The 26,206-nt window shown below is 42.2% G+C and overlaps 1 protein-coding gene across 2 annotated transcripts; it reads left to right on the top strand.

Annotated features, from left to right (window-relative positions):
- The first annotated feature begins 1,463 nt into the window (after positions 1–1,463).
- On the top strand, positions 1,464–23,633 carry dnm3a (dynamin 3a). 2 transcript variants are annotated; one of them, XM_083940117.1, is made up of 21 exons: positions 1,464–2,019; positions 5,309–5,382; positions 5,835–5,984; positions 6,113–6,316; positions 6,434–6,532; positions 7,567–7,727; positions 7,814–7,956; positions 8,064–8,199; positions 8,570–8,637; positions 8,983–9,121; positions 9,220–9,306; positions 9,408–9,478; positions 9,579–9,636; positions 10,709–10,735; positions 11,442–11,555; positions 15,981–16,090; positions 19,357–19,468; positions 20,095–20,256; positions 20,934–21,157; positions 21,246–21,383; positions 23,242–23,633. In XM_083940117.1, the coding sequence occupies exons 1-21, from the start codon at positions 1,859–1,861 to the stop codon at positions 23,273–23,275; spliced, it is 2,472 nt and encodes an 823-aa protein (XP_083796243.1). In that variant the 5' UTR covers positions 1,464–1,858; the 3' UTR covers positions 23,276–23,633. The 2 variants fall into 2 exon arrangements, with proteins under 2 accessions (XP_083796243.1, XP_083796244.1); XM_083940118.1 differs by lacking the exon at positions 10,709–10,735.
- Positions 23,634–26,206: the final 2,573 nt, after the last annotated feature.

Below are 26,206 nucleotides of genomic sequence, written 5' to 3'. Positions count from 1 at the left end.
GAAATAGCTGTCGGCTAGAGTGAGCGCTTGCTTTGGTGTCTGATCAGAGGTGGAAAGTAACTCAGTACATTTACACAAGTACTGTACTTAAGTACAACTTTGAGGTACTTGTACTTTACTTGAGTAATTCCATTTTAATCTACTTTATACTTCTACTCCTGTACATGTCAGAGGGACTCTTGTACTCCTTACTCCACTACATTTATTTGGTTACTTGTTACTTAACAGATTCTGATTATTAATACAAAATATTGCCAATATATAAAATAACATATTGTTGTAGATTAAGCTGCACAGCCGTATATACAGTCTTTCGAATTAACCCAACCTTCATCACCTACAACATTAAAGTGATATTTGACATGTGTGACATGAATCTAGTAATAATTATAATATAGTAATATAATATTCTGCAATTAACCATTCAGCATACTGAGTACTTTTACTTTTCGTACTTTAAGTACATTCTGATGCTTGTACTTTTGTACTTTTACCTAAAGGTTGAACATGGAAAATGAGCAGAACACTGCTGTGTCTCAAGATCGTAGTTGCAACAAAAAATAGTTCCAGCAATCGGGTTGCCATGTTCGGCAGACCTGGCCCGGTAGCCTACAGGAGACCGGAGTCTGTCCCTTCCGTATTGCAGAGGAGTTTGATTACAGTTAGCGTTAGTCGTTACAGCTAAGTAAACATGAAAGTTATCCTACTGATCAAGGAGAAACGTAGCCATTGTGCATTTTAATGCTGTTGAACTCCTTTATCTCAGTCCATCCAGTGAATGCTTGGCCTATATTGACTGATTTTTACCCGTCTCCGGTCACGCAGCTGAAGGATTGGCAAACTCCATTTCACCCAGTGCCAGTCTACAGTAGCTGCACCAAACAACAGACAACCCTGGCAACCAGCAATGCCGGACGCTATTGGCTGGTACAATGTAAACAGAACGTGACAGTAAGTCATTGTCAAACCCTGTAAAAAAAATGTTTTAATATTAATTCAGACTAAATATATTTTTTTGGGGGAAAAGCAATACTTTCATTCAAAACGCAGTTATTTTAAAATATATATAGCTTTTAATGAAGATTCTACATATTCAACTTTTAAGTAACATTTTGAATTGAATTGAATTTTATTTATAGCGCCAAATCATAACAAAAGTTATCTCGGGACCCTTTAAATAGTTGGCATAGACCACACACTGTGACTTATTTATGATTTACATAGACCCAACAATCCCCCCGTGAATGCAGGACTTGTAACAGTACTTGTACAGTGTGGTATCACTACTGTGACTTGAGTAAAGGCCCTGAGTACCTCTTCCACCCCTGTGTGATAAGTCATGCTGCTCTCAGTGAAGGAGCAGCCCTCCTGCAGAAGGGGATTGCCGAACGACAACCGCGCATGCGCAAAAAATGTATTCCGTTAGCTGTCAGAACGTTTTCCTTCTGTTCATGGACCAAACTCGGCGGAGCGACCCGCGGATAGCCCCTTAAATGTGCCCAGGGTGTACGGTGAACGACACTCTGCCAACATTTGGACTTTTAAAACAACAAAAATGTCTATAGCGGATGGTTTTCGGAGACTGGAAGAAGTCTGTGAGTACAAACTTGTCCACTACTCTCGTTACCAGACACACCAACGGTAACTCCAGCTTTGCTAACGTTAAGGTCCCCGAGGTTTTTTTTTTTAAAAGTTCAAGAAGTTTATTATTTTTAAGCTTTTGAATAGTAAACATATACGTAACCATTAAGTATGGTGGCTGCTCGGACGAAGGGTGTAGTCTAGAAGCGGAGTAAAAACAGGATTTAACGCTGTACCGGAGCTGGGCAGGTAGAGCCCCGGCTGCTGCCCCGTTGCGATGGGCAACCGCGGGATGGAGGATCTGATCCCGCTGGTCAACCGGCTTCAAGATGCCCTCAGTGACGTGGGGCAGAGCTGCAGCCTCCACCTGCCGCAGATCGCTGTGGTGGGCGGCCAGAGCGCAGGCAAGAGCTCCGTCCTGGAGAACTTTGTGGGCAGGTAAAACACACACAGACACACACACACTCACACATACACAGACACACACACACACACACACACACACAGACACACACACACATACATACACACACACAGACACTGAGCTCTGAATGGGGTTCTTGGGGGTAAATGGGTAAAGGTTTATTTTCTCTAATTATTTCTTTGTTTGTGTATATGCTTTATTCAGGGAAACATACATTTTAACATACAGAAATTAAAGAAACGCACCTTAATACACCATACCAACGGCACTTTGGTACTATTAATTAATAAGTACAATTAGTACTATTGTATTTCCTATTTAAGAAGTGAGTAATAGTCATATGAGTCGCTGTTCTGATTTTGGGTTTCACTTCTTCCATGGTTGTGTTTGATAAACAGAGGCAAATTCATGCACAGGCAGGCTGACCTAGGCTGCATCCCAGGGGCCCCAGGTGTGCAGGGGCCCTGCATTGGCCAGACTATTTTAATTTTCTTTTAATTTACTACACTGGAAAAAAAAACTTGCCTCCTATCAGGGCCCTTAGAAACATTTAAAAAAATAAGTCACTGATTAGATAGATATGGGACACATTTACCCAATCAGCTGCCACCATGTGGTCGGGGTCATAAGGTCAGTTTTGTTGTCAAACAAACAACATCGAGTTGTTGCAACTCATTCTTGCTAGACAGGATAGCCGCAAAATGCTAGAGAAGCACACCTGAAAGAACAGCAGGACCAAGATCTACTAAAGAAAACCCTAAATTGACAGGATTTTTCAAGGTTGCGGACTCTTCTTCTGTTCTAGCATGTTTTTTATGACAAAGCATGAGTATGTATTATGTATGTAATAATGTGGGGGGCCCAAACAAACAGTAACCTAGGGGCCCATGACCACCTAATCCACCACTGCTGACATCTTAAGATTTTTTTAATTATATCTAACAACCAACATTTAATCAGATGGAGGTTACTGACGCCAAATCGTATCAAATGGGGGTCCGAAACCTAATGTGTAATTTAGGGGTACTTGTTCAACTGGGCGATAATACAATATGATCGTTTATCGAATTAAGTTGTATTGTGATGAGATCATATATTGTGATATACAATAACATTATCTAAATTGAAAGTAACAAGTACCGTATTTTTCAGATTAAAAGTCGCTCCGGAGTATAAGTCTCACCAGCCGAAAATGCATAATAAAAACATATATAAGTCCCACTAGAGTATAAGTCGCACCCCCGGCCAAACTATGAACAAAACTGCCACTCATAATCCGAAAAATACGGTATATCCTAACTAACTAAATGTCAGAAAATATTATGAGTTTATATTTTGCACTTAACTTCTTAATAAAATGAAAAATGCTTTTTTTCAAGTTTTGAATTCACACAGAAGAATGCAAAGATATGCTTTACCATCTGGTTATTTCATATAGACTATTTATTTTTTTAGTTTAATTATATCGGGATAGAAGACTCATCCAGCCCTCGGTCCTCTGCATGAAAAAGGTTAAGACCCGCTGTTCTAATAGGTCTTAATTGAGCTTTAGCCAAGGTTTATTCAGTGTTTAGTAATTGTTTTTTTAACATAGATGAATAAATAGTTGAGTGATGATTTATAGGTCATTTAAAATCCATTTGTAAGAACATATTTTGGTGTTTGTGGCTGTGTAAACCAGATATGTTTGTGACAATACAGGAATCCCATTCATTGTTACCTGGCCTTGAGAAGCAATATCCAACTAGAACAAACATAACTTCAGATCTTACAGATGTTAGAAAGCAAGAAATCAGTTCATATTTATGCTTTATTACGTAATCCAAATAATAAACACCTGCCAAAAGTATGTTTCACAACCCAGTGATCCAATTCAAATGATTAGTTACCACTTATAAACACCTTCTTTCCAACAACACCAATACATTACAAAAACCGAGTGTAAATATTATATAAAAACTGTTTATGTCCCTACAGTTCAAACATATTAGCTACTGTAAGTCACCCTTAATGACTAAATGACTTAAAAAACAAAGTTTTTCCAAAAAATCCTACCTAATCCTGGCTTATTCTGATAAAACACTTTAAAACACAGTATGTGACACATGATTCTTGATGTCTACAGATGTGAATTTGTAATATTCTGCTATTTGTTTATAATGCTAAAAGTGTTTCCATGTCAGCTGTGATCAATAAGGGACTGGAACATCTGAGTTCAACTGTATTGAAACCAGGATTTCAGGCAATAGCTGTAACCATCATCATGCGTTGTGTCATATGCAGTCTCCACCCAACACTAGCAGCTTGAGTTGCTAGGTTGAAGTGGTGGATGCCAGCGATGGCTGTGTGTGTGTGTGTGTGTGATAGTAGCCAGTGCAGCACCTTATCTCACTGACTGAGGCTGTGTAGGTGTCAATGAAGGGTAGGTGACTTAAATAAAAAAGTAATGGAGTCAGCATTCTTTTAATTAACCTTCAGTCAACCGCACAACAACTCAACAGATCTCTGTAGAATTGACATTTTATTTTGACTGTAAACTGACTTTTAAACTATGCAGACTATTCATGATTGCCATTGTTGTTTTGGTAAAGTTTAAATTCAAGTGAGACAGTTTGTGAGGAGGAGTTTTAAGTACTTCCATCCTGTCAGGAAAGAATGCTGCTCACTAAGGGAGTTGTTTCCGAGTTTCAACACAGTGGAGCTCTGTTGATTATAGGAGGCGTATGGATTGTCCACAGCGGTAGAATGTGTTGCATTGCCAGAAACTATAGAAGGCTATTAATGCTTGCTTCCCTGAGAGTGCAATGATATTTTAACACACACCTCAGTTCTTTGTCCCAGCTCTGATTATGTTATGACACCCCTTTTGTGGGGGACTGTGCCAGCTGTTTCATCTGGGACAGGATGCAGTAAAACTAACTTCCTGAATCTGATTGTAATAGGAAAGAGGAGGATATTTCCCTGTGCGTTCTGTTTCTTTATAGTTAATTTAGCTTTTAGTCTTTATCTGGTAGGGCTGATCATATGGTCAATATGACTTTTAGCTTTCCTGATCAAGTGTCAGATGTTTTGCATAGTATGTCAACTAAAATACAGCTGCTTCACCAGGCTTTATTAGCAAGGTATACGTGGTTTTAGTGTAATGGTGTTATCTGTGCATCTATAATATGTAAAGTCATTTAAATGATGTGTGTGTGTCAGATATGCAGGTTTGTATTGACATAAAATATAGTGACTGTGTGTGTGGTTGTGGGTGTGTGTGTGTGTATCTTTTTCTAATTCCGTCTTTCTTATCAACTTCAGAGACTTCCTTCCGCGGGGTTCAGGAATCGTCACTCGCAGACCTTTAATCCTCCAGCTGCTCAGCTCTAACACAGGTTGGTAGAAATCATATACTCGTGCAGGCTGTGCAGTGTAGTTCTGAAGCTGCCACCAGATGGCAATATGTTATTTCACAATGGCTGAGCCAGGCTGGTAGGGACAGTAGTCATCTTATCTTCAGCACGGTTCATTGTATTTGTTTGTTTTTGTGACCTCTTGCTTTTCTGCAGCAGAGAAGCAAGTTGGCAGGATGTGTAGTGTTTTTATTATACAAAAACATTCTCAAATGGCTTCTCAGAAACTAGCAGGGAGAGTATAATTAAAACAAGTCAACTTAATTAAATAAATAGCATTTTATGTGTCTGGTTTTATTATACTGTTCCCATGTGGCCTCACTCACTAAAACTTGCACTCTGGATGGGCTTGATATTCCAAAGATCCTTCTAAAATTATGATCACATTATGAATCTATCATTTTGTTGAACTTGCTCATTGTGTGTTTTTCCAGAATACGGTGAATTTTTCCATTGTAAGGGAAAGAAGTTCACCGACTTTAATAAGATCTGCAAAGAGATTGAGGCGGAGACATGCAGAGTTACAGGTTCCAATAAAGGCATCTCTCCTGTCCCCATCAACCTACGGATTTATTCACCAAACGGTAAGGCCATGTGTACTTGTGTGTGTTCAACATGACATATCCATTCAAATGTATTTCCTGACATATGTATGACCTATACATGACATGTTTATTTATACTCGTCTGCATGTGCATGTGTGTGTTTGCAGTGCTGAACCTGACTCTTGTGGACCTGCCTGGCATCACCAAGGTGCCTGTAGGCGACCAGCCAGCAGACATAGAGTACCAGATACGAGACATGATCATGCAGTTCATCTGTAAGGAAAACTGTCTCATCCTGGCTGTCACACCAGCCAACTCTGATCTAGCCAACTCTGATGCTCTTAAACTGGCCAAAGATGTTGACCCACAGGGTAAGCCAAGTGTGTGGTGGGCTTGAGAATAACGGGTATAACATTTCTTTATGGGGATTAAATACCACTTTATTATAGAAAATGTATAAATGTCCTCTTTTTTCAAATTCTTTTCAGGCCAGCGCACAATTGGTGTAATCACTAAACTGGACCTGATGGATGAAGGAACAGATGCCCGGCACATACTGGAGAACAGGTTGCTTCCCCTGCGCAGAGGTGTGCCGCTTGTGTCTGTGGTCATGTGTGTGTTTGTGCCACCTAGCTGTAATCAGTCACACTGCACCCAGTAAAGGCTCTTTCGAGAGGACTGACATTATGATTGTGTCTCAGCCATGAGCGAGGATGCACAGGTGTATTTTTTGCAGAAGTTCTAGACGTGTAAAAGAGCCGTGACACACAGCTGGAATATACAAACCATGGCAGCTGTGCCGCATGTCGTTTTTAATTGACATCACTTTAAAATCACAGGTCCAAATCAGGGATGTCTTATTTTGAATGCCTGTTGCCTCCCCTCCTCTCTCCTCGTGTCTCTTCCTTGCTTCCTTGGCTTCCATCTCAGGTGGGAGGGACTAAGACACGAGGAGAGGAATTGAGGATGTACAAACGGAGAAATGAGAAGTGGGGTCAGGCTTGGTCAAGCTCTCATTCCCTCTACTTTCTCTTTCTCTCATTGACTATCTTTGTGTTTATCCATGTGCAGTATGTCTTTAGCTTGTGCCATGGGAAAGTAGGCCATGCACTTTGTATGACATCACAGTTGTACCATTGTGTGTGTGTGTGTGTGTGTGTTTGTGTGTGTCTGTGTATGTGCGTGCGTGTGTGTGCGCGCATGTGTGTATGTGTGTTTGTAAAAAGCACCACCAGGTGCTGGTTCCTTCATGCTTCTCCTACAGTGCTAATGCATTAGCCATGGAAGCCCAGTGAAATAGCTGCCCCACTAGCAACATAGCGCTGAAGCATTCGATATGGAGCCTGGTGCTGATACATCTACTACTGCACTAAAAAGGGGATTTGGCCCGCTTTATTCCAAATGCTCTGCTCTTGAACAAACATATTAATTTCCTGCTTGTATGCTACAGTCTTAATGGAACAAATGATGGCCTGGGGAGAATTCCCAAGGACACGTCAGAAAATGCAAGTTGAATCTGTCTCATATCAGAGTCCTTGATCGTTCCTTCCTCTTGTTGCACATTGTTGTCCTTACAATGATCACATGCTCTTCATTTCCCTTCTCATGTCTTCCTCCCTAGGTTACATAGGCGTGGTGAACCGTAGTCAGAAGGACATTGATGGGAAAAAGGATATTAAAGCAGCCTTGCTTGCAGAGAAGAAGTTCTTCCTGTCTCATCCGTCCTACAAACACATGGCTGAAAGCATGGGCACCCCATATTTACAAAGAGTACTTAACCAGGTTAAAAAAAATGCACACATACCAAAACACACACATTGAAAAGTAAGTTGTGTGTATGCATTGTTTATCAAAATGTTTGTTTGCAGCAACTGACAAACCACATCCGGGACACTCTGCCAGCCTTCCGTAATCATCTGCAGAGTGAGCTTCTGGGCTTAAGGAAGGAGGCTGAAGAGTACAGACAGTATAGTCCTGATGACGCTGCACGCAGGACCAAGACACTGCTACAGTCAGTCAGTCAATCATTCTGCAAGTGTGTGTGTGTGTACCCATTTCTTGTCTTTATAAAATCATTTATATATCAGTGTTTCTGGTCTGTGTTTTTCTGTCTTCCAGGTCAGTCCAGCGCTTGGCTGTCGACTTTGAGAAGCTGATCGAGGGCTCGGGCGACAAAGTAGACACTGTTAATCTGTCAGGAGGTGCTAGGATCAACCGAATCTTCCATGAACGCTTTCCTTATGAACTGGTCAAGGTGTGTTTGTCCTAGTGCATATAGAGCATTCGTTGCATTGTTTATGGTCACGCGAGACACCTCAGCTGATGGCGCACAAGCTACAAACATGCACAAAGACGTTTATGCTCATCACTTTGTTGTTTGCCGTATTCTCCGGAACGCCAGGGAGTGTACAAGTGAAATAATAATCTGTGAATAAGCAAGAAGAAGTAGAGAAGAAGTAGAGAGAGGAGGTGACAGTAGACTGCCTGATAACAGTAGTGTTACCACCAAACATTGCGTTAGTACAATTGTGTAGGCTACTGTAAATAGCGACCATAAACCTAGTTTAATGCTCCTCAGCCTTGTGCTCAACTCTGTACTGACAGTGGACTGTGTTTGTCTTCAGATTGAATCAGATGAGAGGAAGCTGCGGCAGGAGATCAACTATGCCATCAGAAACATCCATGGTGTCAGGTGGAGTATACAGTTCTGAGCAAATGCAAAGTGTCTTTCACAATATTTACAATTTTTCAAAAGGTGCTTGACTCCAAATACTGAAAGAAAAGTGGTTTTATTTTTCATGGCCACGTGCATTAATGGCCAGACGGTCTCTATCACAACAAACAACAGAGAAACTCGGATTAAAACACACACACGCCATAACTCCACTATATCTTTACATAGAATGGTAGTTTGCTGCTGTTTTAATGTCCTGAATATCCAGTACAGTGCCTTTTTTAAAGACTTTTGTGTTTGCAGCAGCCAATCTACCTTTTTTTGCTTTTCTCATTTTCCTCTGTCTGCCTCTCTCTCCTATAGGACAGGTCTGTTCACTCCTGACATGGCCTTTGAAGCCATCGTGAAGAAACAGATATCAAGCCTAAAGGGGCCATGTATTCAATTTATTGACATGGTCAGTCAAGAACTAATCAACACTGTGTACCAGTGTATCAAGAAGGTATAACCGTGTGTGTCTTGTAACTGTGCGATGTACTTTACATTTCAAGGTGTCGAAACGGTCGAATATTTAACTTCTGCTCTGTTTTCCCTCTATAGCTCAGTTCCTTCCCCAAACTGAAAGATGAGACAGAGAGAATTATAACCACTGAAATACGAGAACAAGAGAGTAAATGCAGAGATCAGGTCATTCACACACAGCTGGACCACACATTCATAAAATAGTTTCAGATAGGATTATTCAGTTTCCTGTGTTTCTCTCGTTAATGTGTGTCTTCTTTGTTCAGGTCGTGTTGCTCATTGACATGCAGCTAGCCTACATCAATACCAAACATGAAGATTTCATTGGCTTCACTAAGTGAGTACCCTCATTGGGTTTAAACTATAAAATGAACTACAATTTCTGACACGTTAACATTAACGTTATTAATAAATAACAAGCTCTTCTTATCTCTCAGCGCCCAGCAGAAGTACAACCAAAGCAATAAGAAGACTGTTGCTGCAGCAGGAAACCATGTAAGACTTTCAATCACACATTCATATCTCTCTTTTGATCTCTCTATGTATATCTGTATATATGTGTGTCTATGTAAATACGTATGCATGCTTAAAGACAGGACTCAGTTGGCAGCCCATTGGTCCAATCAAAGATCTTAACCAATATTTAATAAATTGCTGTTAAATTGAGTAAAAACACTCCTGTTCCCCAGAGGGTACATAAGCATTACTGATCTACAGTAGTGTCACCAGAAGATTTAACTGCCAACTAAATCTCAAACCATAAATATTCTTATGCCATCACCATTGGGCCAAAAAACAAAAAATGGGGCTGGCTTTGTAGTTTTAGTCTCCCTCCCTCTTTCTTATTCAGAATCATCTCTGTCAGGTTTAAGCTCAGCAAACACAAGTGCATATTTGTGCATGTCATGATGATCCTGCAGGTCTAACCTCTAAAAAAAATGATATTTTACTGCCATTTTACATTTTTTTCCACCAATCTTAAATTTTGTTTTACTATCAGTAACGTCACTCTACCATGTGTTACGCATTAATCAGCATAATCAGAATTTATGATAATAATATCAATCTTATTTTATTCCCTCTTCATTGTAACACCTTCTTATCTCATGTTTCTGTCATTTATGAGTTTTTGCTTTTTATCTCCGAGCACGCCGCGGCTGTCGTATGAAACATGCTACATACATAAACATGACTTGACAGCTGCGGATAAATGAGCTATTTTGTGATTTTACTGAAGGGGATTTAGGGTCCAATCACGCAACCAGAGTTGATCTTGGCTTCTCATAGAAATGTAGTCAAGCGTGTGGTTGTTGTTTTTTTTGTCTCAATCTGTTATGATTCATATGTAACATATTATTTCCGTGACACATTTGAAAGCAGCAATAATTAAAACACCATCTCAGTATGATCGTGTTTAGTCAGGAGCCTTGATGTGTGATGATGAGATTTGTCGAACAGCACTACAGTTTAACCACAGCTGAAGAAATGAAGCCCTCCCTTCACAGAAATCGTAATCACACATTAACTCCATCTTAATTTTGCTCCCTCATCTCCTGTTTTTCTCCAGGGTGTGGCCCCTCCTTCAAGACTAATAGTAGGAGACCAGTCTCTTTAAGCCTACTTACTCACTGCTGCCTCTACTGGAAATATTTGTGTGCAGGATACAAGCTTAAGTGTTGTGCGTTGGCATGTGACTGATGGCAAACACGCACACTGTCAAATGGCTTGTTGTACCTTTGTTTATAGTGTATTTCATCATCCTCAACGGATCCACTGCTAATGTTTCAAACTCTCTTCCTCTTACAGTTACAGTTTGCAGCATTCTTTCTCTGTCCCAACCTAATGATCTTTACCTCTGCAGTCTCACCGCTTCATGTGTATGTGCAGAGTATCTGCAGGATGTCTATGTCATCTCTTGGATTCTTTATGTCATCTCATGCTTCCTGTTACCTTATTTATCACACATCTCTCTGTCAGGCTCTCTATCATCTTGTGTCTGTCTCCAAATGTGTTTGGTTACTTTTCTTTCTATGCTTACTTTGTATGTTTACCTGTCTTCTCCTCGACCACTTATGTCCACTGGCGGTCAGTGGAACGTTTTGGTGATTGGTCCATGATTGCATACTCTGTCATATATCTCACAAATGCTTAACCTGCAAAACTTTTTGTTTTTCCTCTAGTGTCAACTGTCCTGAGATGTACTTTGCTATCTAATTTTCCATAAAACTATTCTCTGCATGCCCTTGTGATGGTCCTGTCAGTACTGCCATCTGAGCTCCTTACCCTTGGCTGTTGTGCAGGTCATACGCAAGGGCTGGCTGACCATCAGCAACATCGGCATCATGAAAGGTGGAGCCAAGGAATACTGGTTTATCCTCAGTGCAGAGAGCCTGTCCTGGTTCAAAGATGATGAGGTGAGGCGTTCGCACTCACACTCGAAAAAAAGTAGATCGCACAGACATTTTGACACAAACTGTTTATTAACATATCGCAGGTTGAAACATCATATTCCTTTGGAGGTTGAGAGATAATTGAGTAGAAGAGGAAATCACTCATCTGTTGATATTGTTGTCACAGTTTGAGTATAGCCCCTGCAGTTTTATTGAAGTAAATCGGACGAGAAAGTGTCCCTCTGTTCTGTTGTCAGTGGGGCTGCCATCTGTCTGCCTGTCTGTGCCTGCTGTACAGGAGCAGAAGGTCTGCACAGCAAGTGTAGACAGGCAGACACACCACAACAGTCTTATCCTGTCACAGTTGATGTCATGGGAAGAAGGAAGGGCAGAGTGCAGGAAGTGAGTTCAGACGAGGAGAGCAGCATTTGTATATGGATACAAACAAGTATCTGTAAATACTCACATCTGGATGAAAATGCTGTAGACGGTGCTGTGGTGAATGAAACCGAGTTGTGTCTTGGTTGACGGACACAATTGATTGGTTGTAGAAGTAAGTTATTGTTCTTGGTAACCACACTACAGTAATGTAATGTAATGAATACAACTAAACAGATTCACCCTGTCTTTAAGGAAGCTTTGTGACATATGACACCAATAAAAGCAGAGCTAAAGAGCATCTTTAGCCCTGTTCTTCTGTCCACCTAGCCGTTTTCTTTGCTTTTCTCTCCTGCCACTTGGACTTGCTAGTGAGCCCCTCCATTTCCCCCATTCATTCCCCCTCCCCATTCGTCCCGCTCTCCGCTCCCTCTTCCCCTTAACTCCCCCTTTTCTTCCTCTTCTGGGAGTTCAGGCATTTGGAGCGGCTCACTCTGACACAGCTGGAGCTGCCCCAAGCCAAAGACACACACATACACACACATTCACGCACAAACACACACAGTGGACAGACTTGTTTATACAGTATACAGTACACATGCAGAGTCTGATGTAAACAAACTGGCATGCAAATAGTGGAGAAAAAATATACACTCACTCAGACGGACACACGGCCACTTTTCAGATAAACACTGGATCTCTTGAACACAGTGTTCCCAGACACAGCCCCAGGCATGCATAGTGTACACACAAAGTGTTATAGGTTCCCTCTCGGTCAGATCAACTCGCACATTCAAACAGACTTAGCACATCTGCGAAAAATAATAAAAAAACTGTTGAACAACAGAGCAACAAACTTTTATCTGAGACATGCATGTTCCACAGGAATGAAACTAATTTGATTTAACGTATTTTTGTTCAGTTGGACTAATCAGTGTTTAATCCTTGCACCTCCTCATTATGTTGGAAAGTTTACCGACTTTGTTTGGAAAGCCTGAGTGCAAAATCAGTCACCCATATTATCACAGAAGATCAGATCTGCTGCCTTTCCACATGCACACGCACACACAGTCAGACAAGCCATGCTTCTGCTTCTTCTCTGTAGCAGTTCCCGCTCTCACTCTCCCTGCCCACACTACCTTCCACAGACATTTATTTTTTCTTCGACTTCTGACTCCCCCCCCCTCTCTCTTTTTACCTCTGTTGCCTTTTCCTCCTCCTTTCCTCTCTGTCTGTGTCTCTTTCTCTCTCTGTCTCCCCCTCTTTCTCTCTCTCACTCTCAGCCTCTCTGTGGTTGGCAGTCTCCCTGGGACTGTGCACATTCCTGGCTGGAAAATCTGAAGCTTTGTCCAAACACCAGCTTCCAAGATCTGCCCAGAGAAATCCCACATGGCTGTTTCTACACTGCAGACCTCCCCTTTTGACTCCCCCACCACCCTGCACCCCCCCCCCCAACTCCTCCACAGTCTCTCTCAGAAATACTCCCCCTCACCCCTTTCAACCTCCCCTCTCCATCCCCGTCGATTGCGTCTATACTCACTCCAATTTTTCAAACATCTTTAAGGCCGTAGGGTACATCTCCTCTCCGTGTACCTAAACAGTTGTACCCTCACACTGACCTCATACTGAGAGTGCAGCATAATAGTTCAGAGTTTAAGCTCCACAGCACACTAAACAGACATACATTCCTCCACCCCTCGACTGCAAGGGCTCCACCAGGCAGTCTGAAGAAAAACAGACGGCTCATGCATGTACACTTAATCTACACGCTCCCCCCCGTGTGTAGGTGTGTGTATGTGAGGCCTGTTCCATATCTCAAATCCATTAGTCTAGAGGGAGGGGAGACACAGCAGCTCTGATGTATGATACTTCACGACCACCCTGACACCACTGGGAATAGGACACACGCACACACACACACACACACACACACACACACACACACACGCACACAGTTACCATATTGCCACACAGATGCACATGCAGGAACTCAAAATACCCAATGAGAGGCACTCTGAAAAAAAAAATCAGTTAGTTTAAAACGTTTATAATGTGAGTTAAAGAAGCTGACTTAATTAGCTAGTTTAGCTTCCCTGCCTTAAATATTGGTAAAACAACAGTCACAAGTTATAGCTTAGCTCTTGCTTAAATGTGATATCACTCGCCATCGAAAAAGACACTTAATTCAAGGTGACAAATGCTACAACACAGATGGCATTATGCTTGACCTAATATAGCATTAGTGACTGCATTTTGAAGAGTTGAGAGACAGTGAATGCACATTTAAAGACATTTGCATCCGTTCAAGCAAGAAACATCAGAGATTATTAGACCAGAGTACATGCAGGTTTTCACGTTGTCCTGAGTCTTGCTGCCGAAGCCCTTCCTTGCACAGTCTAACCAATGTGCAGACTACTGTACACCAGTAAGATCCTGAACAGGTAGTCTGAACACTGGGATGACGGAGCAGGACCCTTTCTCACTTTCTTCTTTGGCCTCCTTCTCTTTTCCCGCTCTGGCTGTTTGCTAGCAGCCCTGCAAGCAGCGGATGGTATTTGGAAAAAGATTTCCTCTGGTATTCTCTTCTTTCTTATCCTGTGTCGGCGCCGGGTCACAAGGCGAGGGTCTTCACGCACATCAGACGTGCAGTCCCGTTGGTGTCCCTCCTCCAGAGATGCGAGTCTATCTTGAGTCGGATGTCCGCAGGGCTGTGTCCCGGCGTAGTATCCAGTCTTGACGTGGCACATTCACTCATTCAGCTGGGGGATCTGGCCGTTCACTCAGGGAAGGCATAAGGAAATACGGGGAGTGAGAGAACGCGAGGGAGAGTTAGGGAGGAACTTAGCAGCCATATATGGGTTGATGGGACCCATGGGGAATCAACTTTGGAGCGGTCTGCAGTTTCTCCCCACTTCTCCTGCACACTGTCTGCTGTTCCTCAAACCTCTTCTACTCTAACTGAAATTCACCTCCCTCTATTCACCTCTATCCCTCCTCTTCCTCTCTTCATCATCTCTACTTTCTATTTCTACCCCATCAGAGCACCCTATACTCTCTCCAGTCTCCTCCCCCTCAGTCCAAAGCGATCCCAGATGTTGCTGTATGAGCGCCAATCCCGTCCTGTCATTTTTTTCAGCCTCTGTTACAGGAAGTGGGCCCCTTTGGAAAAAAGGAAAGAGGAACGAAGGACGAGAGTCGTAGGGTTCAGGGGAGTACGGAGAGAGGGAAGACCAAAATGTACTACAAGCGCACTCGCATCTCGTACCACATGTGTGCGCGTGCTCAAATGCAGCCGCGCACACATGCATCCACACATGCATCCATACGCACAGCGTGTAGAGCTTTTAGGACACCCTCTTTTGCATTCATGTTTTGGTTCTCACCTTTTTATTTCATACTTTTCCCTCTCTTTACCTCATCCATGGCTGTTCCTCTGACCAACCTTTCTGGAAGCCCCCTTCTCAAAGGTTACAAAGAGGGAGCAGGCAGAGGAAGAGGGATGAGGGGGAAGGGCTTCACTTTAGGAGAAATGTTGTGTTAGAGCTTGAGTCTGAGTAATGACTTTCACATGTGGGCCCGGCCTCGCTCACTTTTTTTTTTGTCCTCCTTCTCTCATTCCCTCCCTCCCTGCTTCACTCTCTGTACCCTGCCTCCATACTGTTCTCCTTGCGCTGGCCGCTCCGCTCCTCCAACTGTTCTCTGTCATTCATAAGTCCCTGTGGTGATGACAGACTATAGACTTATGGTATCCCCTTCTCTCCCCCTTTCCCACTGTCTCTCTTTCACTAGTTAGTGTCCTATTAATGTGAGTCAGTCTGACAGCCAGACACATCATCTGAAATCAACTCGGGTGCTCTGCTAGTGTTTCACATCTCTTGTTCACCTCACCGTCTAACGTTTTTCCTCCTACAGATCAAGTCCCTCATTCTTCTCTTGGAGCAGGCTGGAAAATATTTAGTACCAGACATACAATTATTTTAGCTAAATCCCCCAACTGAACTCCCTGTGATGTCATATGTAACTCTGCATACCTGTGTCAAACATTATCTCTCCATATTCCGTCTTTTCCAGGAGAAGGAGAAGAAGTACATGCTTCCTCTGGACAACCTAAAGCTCAGAGACGTGGAGAAGGGCTTCATGTCCAGCAAATATGTATTTGCTATCTTCAACACAGAGTCAAGGTTTGTGTCTTGTGTTTGTGTGCGGCTTGAGGCCTGTGTTTGTGTGTGTGCATGACTCATGAAAAAGGGAGTTCTGTTCTTGTCACCTGCTTGCTGAAGATGTCGGAGAAGGAAAGACATCAGAGTGGTGTTTTGTCCTTCCTTTGACCTCTTCCATTCAACTTTGCCACCGGAACTGAAAGGATATCCAGTGGGTATTGCAGCGGGTGTGGGTTTTTGGTTGGGTTTTTTTTGCCTCCGCGTAAATGCCAGGCTGTTGAGGGCAGTGCTGGGTTTGCACGGTTTATGTGTGTGAAACAGATTGAGAAAGACAGAGAGACAAAGAGAAAGAGAGAGAGAGAGAGTTTAGGAGCTGGAGCTGATCCAAAGCCTGGCTGATTGTACCAGAGCATGTGGGCTTTGTTTATAATTCTGTGCTATGCTGCATTCGGACACACAAACTGGAATTGTGTGTGTGTGTGTGTGTGTGTGTGTGTGTGTGTGTGTGTGTGTGTGTGTGTGTGTGTGTGTGTGTGTGTGTGTGTGTGTGTGTGTGTGTGTGTGTGTGTGTGTGTGTGTGTGTGTGTGTGTGTGTGTGTGTGTGTGTGTGTGTGTGTGTGTGTGTGTGTGTGTGTGCGGACCACAGCATACCGACGGCAGGCTCATTAAGCAGCTAATCAAAGCCAGAGAGCTTGGATCAGAGATGAAGCTGCTCTTGTTTGGAAAGAATTGCTCGACTCACCACAAAAAGGAGGGAGAAAGAAGAATTGGAAGGACTGAGGGGAGAAAGAAAGCGGGAGAGAGAGTATCAGAGCCATCCGCCAGGAATGTGTCAAAGTCTGTCCTATGACGCCCCCCCCCCCTCCTTTCCTGCGCCCTCACTCTCTCTGTTTCTCTTTCTGTATTTGCATGTGTGTGTGTGTGTGGCAGACATTGCAGTGGTTTTGTTCCTGTCTGACAGTAATCAGAAACCTCAGGAAACTCTTCAAATCTAAAGCAGTCTAGGATCTGAGCAGAAATTCCTCCAGATGAGTGAAAAAACTCACACTGGAGCTGAGGAGGGGATAGCAAAGGGGACGGAAAAAAAAAAAAGTTGAAGTGATAAATCAGCGTGGAGAACAATTTTAATGTGTGCTCACTGTATATGAATGTTAGTGTCCTGGTCTTAGTGTAATAGCTCTGCAGTACGGTCATTGTTGGCCTGGCTCCCCGTCTGTTAGCCACCACACCCTGACTTATTAGCCTCACCCGTCCTAGCCCAGCCATAAGCTCACAAACTGAGCCTCTTTTTTTTTTTAATCTTTCTGTAACGCTCTGTGTTTCTGCAGTCTTCCCTCTTTCCATTTCTGTTGTCTCTCTCATTCTCACACACACACAAAAGGTTTCACATATTTGAGGTTAATTGCGATGTGTTCTGAATATGCGAGGGAAACAACAAAAGGAGGAAAGAAACAACTGAGTGATTAAAGAAAAATGTTTAACAGATGGGCCACAGCCTGCTCCAGATCCTTCGCTGCCGCCACAGCCAAAGCACGGAGATGGTGTGATGGTGTGAAGAGGAGAGTGAGAGTGAGAGGAAAGATGGATGGGAAAGCTGGGGAATGAATAACCTAGAGAAAATAGATGATGTAGATAAGGGGATAAGTCTGCGGTTAGGGAGGGTATGTCAAGCACAGCAGTTGAAACTTTTATTTCGTCTGTAGGAATGTGTATGTGTGTATCTGCCTAGGGCTTGAGTGTGTCTCGATGTCCATTTGTCAGTGGATCGTTCTGTCTTTACACTCTTTCGTATTGTATATGCAATATTACATTTAAAGGAGTATACCAAATTATGGGGAAGACTAGCCCGACCTGTGATAGCCTTTTTTTTTTATTACATCAACACAGTGGTGACTCTGATGGAGCCCTCTCACACAAAAACCCAATGGCCTATGTAACCTCTGTATTAGTTTTTGCATTGCCAGACCAGCGCTGGTCTGGCTGCACGGTTAACATTCTGCTATAGTAAAAAAAAAAAAGTGCTGGTTTATTTTTCTTTAAACCCATAACAACTGTCTTGGGCGTTGCTACGCTCCAATCGCAGAGACGGTGCCTTTGTGAAACACGCAGAGATAACAGAAGAAGATCATTCTCACACACCGGATGTCAGGCTTAACTGAACTGTATATCCAGTGAACCAGACTACCCCTGTATTGAGTCCATTACACAAGATGCAGGGATAGTACACAGTCAGTGCATTAGTTAAATAGGTGGCCCAATGTCTCCATAGCACACATCAGACCAGGCTGTGTGTCATTTATCAACTGTTGCTCAATTCTACAAAATGTAGCATGGAAGCTCTGACAAATCATTTATAAAAGCCAATTTTATTTCACATCTCATTTATAGCTGTATGCAGCATTTGCAATGTAAAGAAACAAGCACACTGAATTATTATTTTTATTCAAACACAAGAAATTTACAGATACAATCTTGTAAATGAGCCAGTTTTAAGTTGTAGCACAGACATCATTTTTTAAGGATGATATTTTCTCTCATCAGTACACTGAATAATCCTGAATCTAGGACGACAGTTTATTGTATTGTGTTTATTGTGTCAGTTCAATCAGACACAAATCAATCAATCAGAGGGAATGTTTTTAGGGAATTTACGCTATACGCACAAAGTCAACCTTGTTACAATAACATTTGACTTGTGTACAAAGTGGGTCAAGAGCGGAGTGAAGCAGTATTAAGAAACACAAACACTGAAATCAGCCACGTTGTCTTGGTACATTGTCTGCTGACATCTTCTTTTAACTACACCGCACACACACTGATGATAAGTAATTTGCGTCGTCAGAAGCAGCTCACGGAGTAGTGGATGAATAAAAACGGAATGATACAGCATGTGGCGTGGAGTCTGACGTTTGCAGAAGAGACTTTTTTTTATTTTTATTTTTTTTTTTTACTAGAAACTACTTTCCTCTCTTCCCACAAGACATGATGGAGCAACACGTGTTTTGTTTCCACTGGAAGTGAACGTTGTAAGAAAGAGGAGACGGCGGATGGCTATAAATGACTGAACACGCTGCTCAGCTGCAATTACCCCACGCGTTATCACTAAAACATCACTCTGGCTACATCACTTACACTGACTTCATAAGAGAAACCAGTAATAACACATCATGATAATAACATCATATTCAGCACTGTGTTATAACCTGTGGAGGATTTTCATATGTACTGTATTTTCTCAATGGGTCAGTCTTTCCCGAGACGTCTGACAATGTTGCACTGGATTGCAGGAACGTGTATAAGGACTACAAGTGCTTGGAGTTGGCCTGTTACTCTCAGGAGGAGTTGGACAGCTGGAAGGCGTCTCTGCTACAGGCCGGAGTCTACCCTGAGAAAATCACTGTTAGTACTCTGACCCCTAATTCAACCTAATTAAACACAAACATGACCTAAGCTGTGGGGAGCTGCACCTGTCTGCACCTTACCTTTATGTTGTATGTACTTTTAGAATTTTCTAACCTTAAACTCCGGCCATAACCCCTTACCCTTCTCTCCATGTTCCCCCTTCTCCTCCCCTGCCAAAGCGAAAAAAGCGAGTCCCCCACCCCTTCCATCTCGCTCTGTCGTTGGCTCCTCAGCTCAGCATTCTTGGCCCATGATGTCACTACAACATGTGTGTGTGTGTTCTAGTCTGTTTCTAATCAGCAGTTCCTCGTCCCTCACCCACTCCCCCCTTTTCTTTCTTCTGCCCATTCCTCTTTACCTCCCTCTCTTGTGTTCCCTCCATTCTGCTCTCGCTGTTCCTATCACAGTGGCTACAGTATGCTTCTTCTTCTCGTTGCAATCGTAGAATAGACGAGATATGGAGACTCACGTAGGACATGTCTTAATTGCTTCACACAACTGTATTAACAATTACCAGCGGTGTTACCTCCCTGCAGGGAATAACACTATACATATTCTCAGTTAAAGTCTGAACGGTGTAATGTTGCTATCGCTCCAAACTCCATCTCGTCTGTGTCACCCAGGTGGATCGGCAGGGAAATGGAGCTCCTGAAAACTTCACAGACCCTCAGCTGGAGCGTCAGGTGGAAACTATTCGTAGCCTGGTCGACTCCTACATGAGCATCATCTATAAGACCATGAAGGACTTAATGCCAAAGACCGTTATGCATCTCATGATCAACAGCGTAAGATATCCAGACCAGACCCTTAATAAAACCAAATAATAAAATAATATTTTTTTATAATATGAGACCTTTAAAAAAAAAAACCCTCGTTTTATTTAAAGGTCTCATAAAAGTGATATTTTCTTGTGGTTTCTTATTATAAAGTAGGTGGAGGTTACTTAGATACAGTGAAAGTATCAAAACGCTCAATCTGGAGGAATGCCTGTATTCAGAAACTGTCTTTAAAGGAGCTGTCAGGATAGCTTTATGGTTGTGATGTCACAACTATACTTTACAAAGGTAGAAAGTGTCACTACAGTACCGCTACAGTCATCCCCCGTCTGCAGTGATGCACGGTGCGGACACAGAGAGCGCAAATGCAAAAGACCTGGACACGCTGAGCTTTTTCAGGAGGGGAGCTTAAAGAGACAGGCAGTGGCACTAATCTACCACATGTCTAATCCATATGTCTTTGTCTACTATACAAGTATTCACCTTTTGAAACAGTCTTCTGGTATATTCCAATAACTTGTGTATGAGGGAAGGAGACCATAGAAGAAGAAGAAAAAAAGATCTTCCCCACCCCTTTAAGAATTACGAGCCATAATACTCATAATAATCCCAAATCAGAGTCAAATATCACTTTACAAAGTCTCACATTTTGACTTGTCACAGCTGTTTATAATCCCTCTCCGTAGGTGAAGGAGTTCATTAGCTCTGAGCTCCTGGCCCAGCTCTACGCTCTGGGAGAATGCTCAGCGCTGATGGATGAGTCACCGGAGCAGCAGCAGCACCGAGAGGAAGTGCTCCGCAAGCACGCTGCCCTGACGGAGGCGCTCGCTGTCATTGGAAAGTTCTGCACCTCCACCTGCACTACCCCTCTGCCTCCACCTGTAGACTCCTCCTGGATACAGACCTCCAGGTACAGACACACGTAAGCTACAGTGATACGTTGACGCATGCGGTGAACAAAACTGTGGTCGTCACTTAAGGTTCTTTTCCCCACCCAGCCTAACACGCACTAAGGAGTCAGTGGTCAAGCCAGTGGTGCGTGGCTATGCCCCATCTGTCCCCCGTGTGCCCGCTCACGCTGCTCCCAGGAGTCCTGACGGCCTTCAGCCCCACCGTGCTCCACCTAGCGTGCCAAGGTGACTGAAACCGCACAATTACAGCCTGAAATCTGACCTGTTGCAGTTTGATGACCTCCAGTCTGCCACTCACATGCACTGGCATATATGCATATACACACACTCACCCCCTCACATACACACACACACACACACACATATACAGAGGCACAGGGGCCGAGGGAGTTGTTATTTGAGCTGGGTGGGGGTCTGCTGGAAAATGTGTTTCTCATATTCTCTTTCCCATCAGCCTCAGTAGACAGGACTTCTCTCTGTGCAGCTTTCTACTGGAGCCAGAGACAACAGGCTGAGCACTCTGTCAAGTTTTCATCTTTCTCTCTGTCCTTCATCCCCCCCCCTTCTCTCTCTTTCTCCTAGCATGCATTTGTTTTATTGCCCTCCCCAGTTTCCCCTCATGCAATAACCGTTATTTTCCCTTTTTTCCTCTCACTTCTTTTTCTTGCACATTTCTTCACTCCTTCACTGGTTCCTCCCCTGCTTTTGGCCTGTCTCTCCTTTTTCTCTCTGCCTCATTTCCTTTGTGCTCTCCACTGGTTCTTTAGGTTCTTTCCCGCATGGTCTCCTTCTTTCCTCTCCTGACTCTTTCCATCCAACTTTATGCCTCTTTTCCTTAATCGACCTCCCTCTCCTCTCCCCCCTATAGATATACAGTATGTGGGGCAGGAGCTTTCATTCTATACGTTCACGTCGTTGTTAAGTCTATTGACACTACAGGTCAGGAATTGTTTAACAAGCAAAATGTGCGGCATTGTGGCAAATTTAAAAAATATTGGCAAAGAAAGATAAAGAAAAATATGTACATAAAAATGTGTGAGAGGGGAACTGTGGACCCTGGGTGGCAATGCAACATTTGAATTAGCTTGTCGCTTAATTGCACACATCCCTCCAATCTTTCATGTTCTATAAAAACATTATAGCAATCTCTAATAAGAGGGATTTTTCTTATTGTTGCAACTTTTCGTATATTCCATGACAAACCTCTAATCCGGGGTTCAGCAAATATACGTTACGCCACGGGGCAATTAAAAACCGACACACACGGGACTTTCAAACAGGGGACTGGAGTTTGAGTCCTGTTTGAAACAGTGACTTAAACTTTCTGACATTATGTTCTTTAGTATTTAAACCCAGACCATAAATTTTCCCAAACCTAACCACATACTTTTATTGCCTAAACCTAACCGAGTAACATCCGTTTTGTTTGAATTCACAACCATTAAAGAGTGATGCAGATGGGTCAAAACGGCGACCGTTACTGTGTGACTAGATGATGAACAGTCTTCTGAACCTACTGGTGGGTGTAGCACAGCCTATTTAACCCGTATCTGTGAGGCTGATCGTCACTGATTAGGGCCATTTAATGGTTTCTGCTGCATAACTACACGTATAGATCACGATGAGGAGCGATTAGACATGATAATGACTCTATAATCAGTTTGTTAGGTCTGCCATTAAGAAAGCTACTGTATAAACCAGGGCTGCCCAACCCTGCTCCTGGAGGGCCACTGTCCTGCATGTTTTAGGTTTCTCTCTGCTCCAACACACCTGAGTCTTAATGATGTGCTCGTTATCAAGCAGCTGAAGCTCGTCACAGGTTTGGAAATCGTTAGACTCAGGTGTGTCAGAGCAGGGAGAAACCTTAAACATGCAGGGCAGTGGCCCTCCAGGAGCAGGAGCGGGCCGCCCTGGTATAAACCATGCAAATGAACTTCATTTCAGAGTTTCTCCTTCTTAAATAAATCATTATTGGACAGAATACAGTCATTTCTATCAGGGATTAAAGTAAAGTGGGTGTTCAGTTCATATTTTTATATCATAAAGAACCAAGGTAATATCTTTGATCTGATCTTCTCTCCAGGAGGAATCCTCCAACTATCCCAAACGTGAAATAACGGCCCTTTCTGCTCAGAACTCCATTACCCATCTACCCCAGGGATCCTTTTAGCTGCCGCTCACTGCTGCCCAGAGACATCCATGACCTGTGTGATGTGTAATCCAGCTGAAGCACTGTGCCGGGCTCCTCTCTGTGTCCTCCGGGAGCTGCTGTCTGCAAAATTCACTGAGTCTGGAGCCTGTTTTGTACATAATATCACCGATCATAAATGCCGGAATGTGCTCCAGCGTCTGCACACTTTCCTCAAGTGCCTGAACTTTGTGTAAATAGAAATACCAGTTTTGAGTTATTCCACCAAAAGGGAATACATATGCACTATTTTGACTGTTTCTGAATAAACAGGTTTTATTTTTGAACTTGTATCCGGATCTTTAGTTATTTCAAGTTTTCTGTGGCAGTCATCAATTGAATCACTTTTTCACAGATTATTTCTTGTTCCCTAGCATTTTTACTTATAAAATAAACATAATACATAAACTTTTAGTCACGTTTAAAGCCAGTAGAAGAGGTGTGTATCCACATTTTGCTTGTAGGGGTCAAAATCCTGATAGCAGAATTCTGGTTTTGTCATTTTTAAATACTCTTTACCTTGACTTGAATTTAGCAGAACATGTTTAGGATGGATTATTATCAGACAGTGTCTCTGCTTCAGTTGCAGGTACCAAAGATATTTTTCCTGTTGAGACACTTCAACAGGCGTCTCTTGGCTTATGGGGAGATACTGCGGGTGAATGAGGTAAAATGTTAAATTAATAGATGTCACCTTGAAACTTTCTCCAGTCGATTACTGACATTAAGACAATTCTTTTTTGTATTACAAGTTTTCCCGAATTGTATGTTTAAATATGCAAATGAGGCATTCTCTAATTAAATGTGCATATTTTCATACATTTGCAAAAAAAAGCAAATTGAACATTGGACATGTTCAAAATCCTTGTTTCATTTTGTTGACATATTAGAGTCAAAGGTTTTTACAGAAGGGATTTTGGATATCTATTTTTATCACTCCATAAATCATAAGATACGTGCAACCCCCCTTTTTTCATTGTGTTTTTAGGAATAAAATGTTGTATAAATTATATTATATGAACAAATCCCTCTATAAAAAAAACCCTACAGAATATAGAAAGGAATAAACCTGGAAAGTCTGGTGTACGTAAGTGCCACTAAAGTGGAAAAAGAAAATAAATATTTTAAGAAAACGACCTTTAAGATATGTAGAGTAAAATAATTTTGCAATAGGGTTAAAATATAAACTAATTTATATCACCATGAAACTTCCCCAGTTGATTTCTTACATTATGACAAATATTTTTATTACACGTTTTCTGAAATGTTGAAATGCCTAAAATGCTGGTATCAGTTTATCAGAGTGCGCAGGTCTGCATCGATCTGATACCACTTAATTTATCCCTGAAAGAAATCTTATTCAAAGTAGTTTATTAATATTCTTTTTCATTTATGACCGAATGTCAAACTAGATGATAAAGAAAGTTCTGTGGCATTTATTCTCTGTATGTATCTCTTCATGTTTACAGGTTTAACAGGTCGTACACAATGAAGGCAGTCATATCACATCAGTAACGATAAAATACATGTTCATATATATTTATATATACATTTAACGCGCTGGTATCAGATCAAGATTCAAGAAGCTTTATTTATCCAGAGGGAAATTATTGTGCAACAGTTTCAATACAAAGGTGGAAAGGATCAGAGTGACAATAAGCATAAAAACATAATCAAATCAAAACAAAGCTAACATCAAATAAATCAAACAATAACTAATGGGACAGAGTGCAACAGACATTGTGGTTAAGCGTAGGTTTATACAATATACAACAATACGCAGCGTGCAGTTTAGCAGCAGATTGAAATATAATAAGTACAAACTAAATAAGTGATAACAGTGTTAAAAATGTAGCAGCATTTCTTACTGAACTAAGTTACAGTAAAACTAAATAAAGTGATGCAGTGATGATATAAAGTGATATAAAGTGACATTTGCTCAGGACTCAGTGTCTCCACTGTTGCTTACCTGACCGGGGGAGATGAATTATAAAGTTTGATGGCCACCCGGAAGAAAAGACTTCCTCCAGCGTTCAGTGTTACAGCGAGGAAAATCACATCAGTACTCTGTATAGGACGATACAGAAGTTGGAATATTTGTGAGGAAGGGAAAAAATGTAGCCTGTCCGTTTCTAGCAAATAGACAAAAAGTAGTATTATAGTTATAGTCAGAGGTGGCACTCGACTGCTTGGGGCCCCGGGCCGGTTCAGGGCCCCAAGGACAAACTTTAAACTACAGCAGGGACGACGTGTTTGCAAGTTTGCAATGACAGTAGGAGAGCTGACCTTCCTAAGGGAGCTCCACTGACTCCACCCAAATTTTTACTGTTCCATCTCGTGTCTCAAGATCGAAGTCGCAACAACAAAAAATAACTCTAGCAGTCAGGTTGCCAGGTTCGTTGCTGAGTGTGTTAAGGAGAAGCGTAGCCATTTGGGCGTGCGTTTTAATGCCGTTTAACTCCTTTATCTCAGTCCATGGAGTGAATGTTTGTGACTCTGGTTTTTACCCGTGTCCGGTCACTCAGCTGCAGGATTGGCAAACTCCATTTCACCCAGTGCCAGCCTACAGTAGCTGCACCAAACAACAGACAACCCTAGCAACCAGCAACGCCCAACGCTATTGTAAGTTGGAGTTTCTTCATTTTTTCGTGAACAAAAGGGTACAAAAATAACTCTTTGCGCCGACTTTATCAGTAGTGTTAAGGTAGAAATAGGTACTCGTGTTCTGAATGCAGACTTAGCCGGACGGAGGAACGTAAACAGAACATGACAGAAAGTCAACGTCAAACCTGTCAAAAGAAAATTAAAATATGAATTCAGACTAAATGTATTTTTTTATGGGAAAACAATACTTTCATTC

Source organism: Echiichthys vipera, assembly GCF_963691815.1.
Source record: "Echiichthys vipera genome assembly, chromosome: 3".
In the NCBI taxonomy this organism is placed as follows: domain Eukaryota; kingdom Metazoa; phylum Chordata; class Actinopteri; order Perciformes; family Trachinidae; genus Echiichthys; species Echiichthys vipera.
The sequence above is the reverse complement of the archived record's forward strand: the minus strand, read 5'-3'. Positions and strand labels throughout refer to the sequence as shown.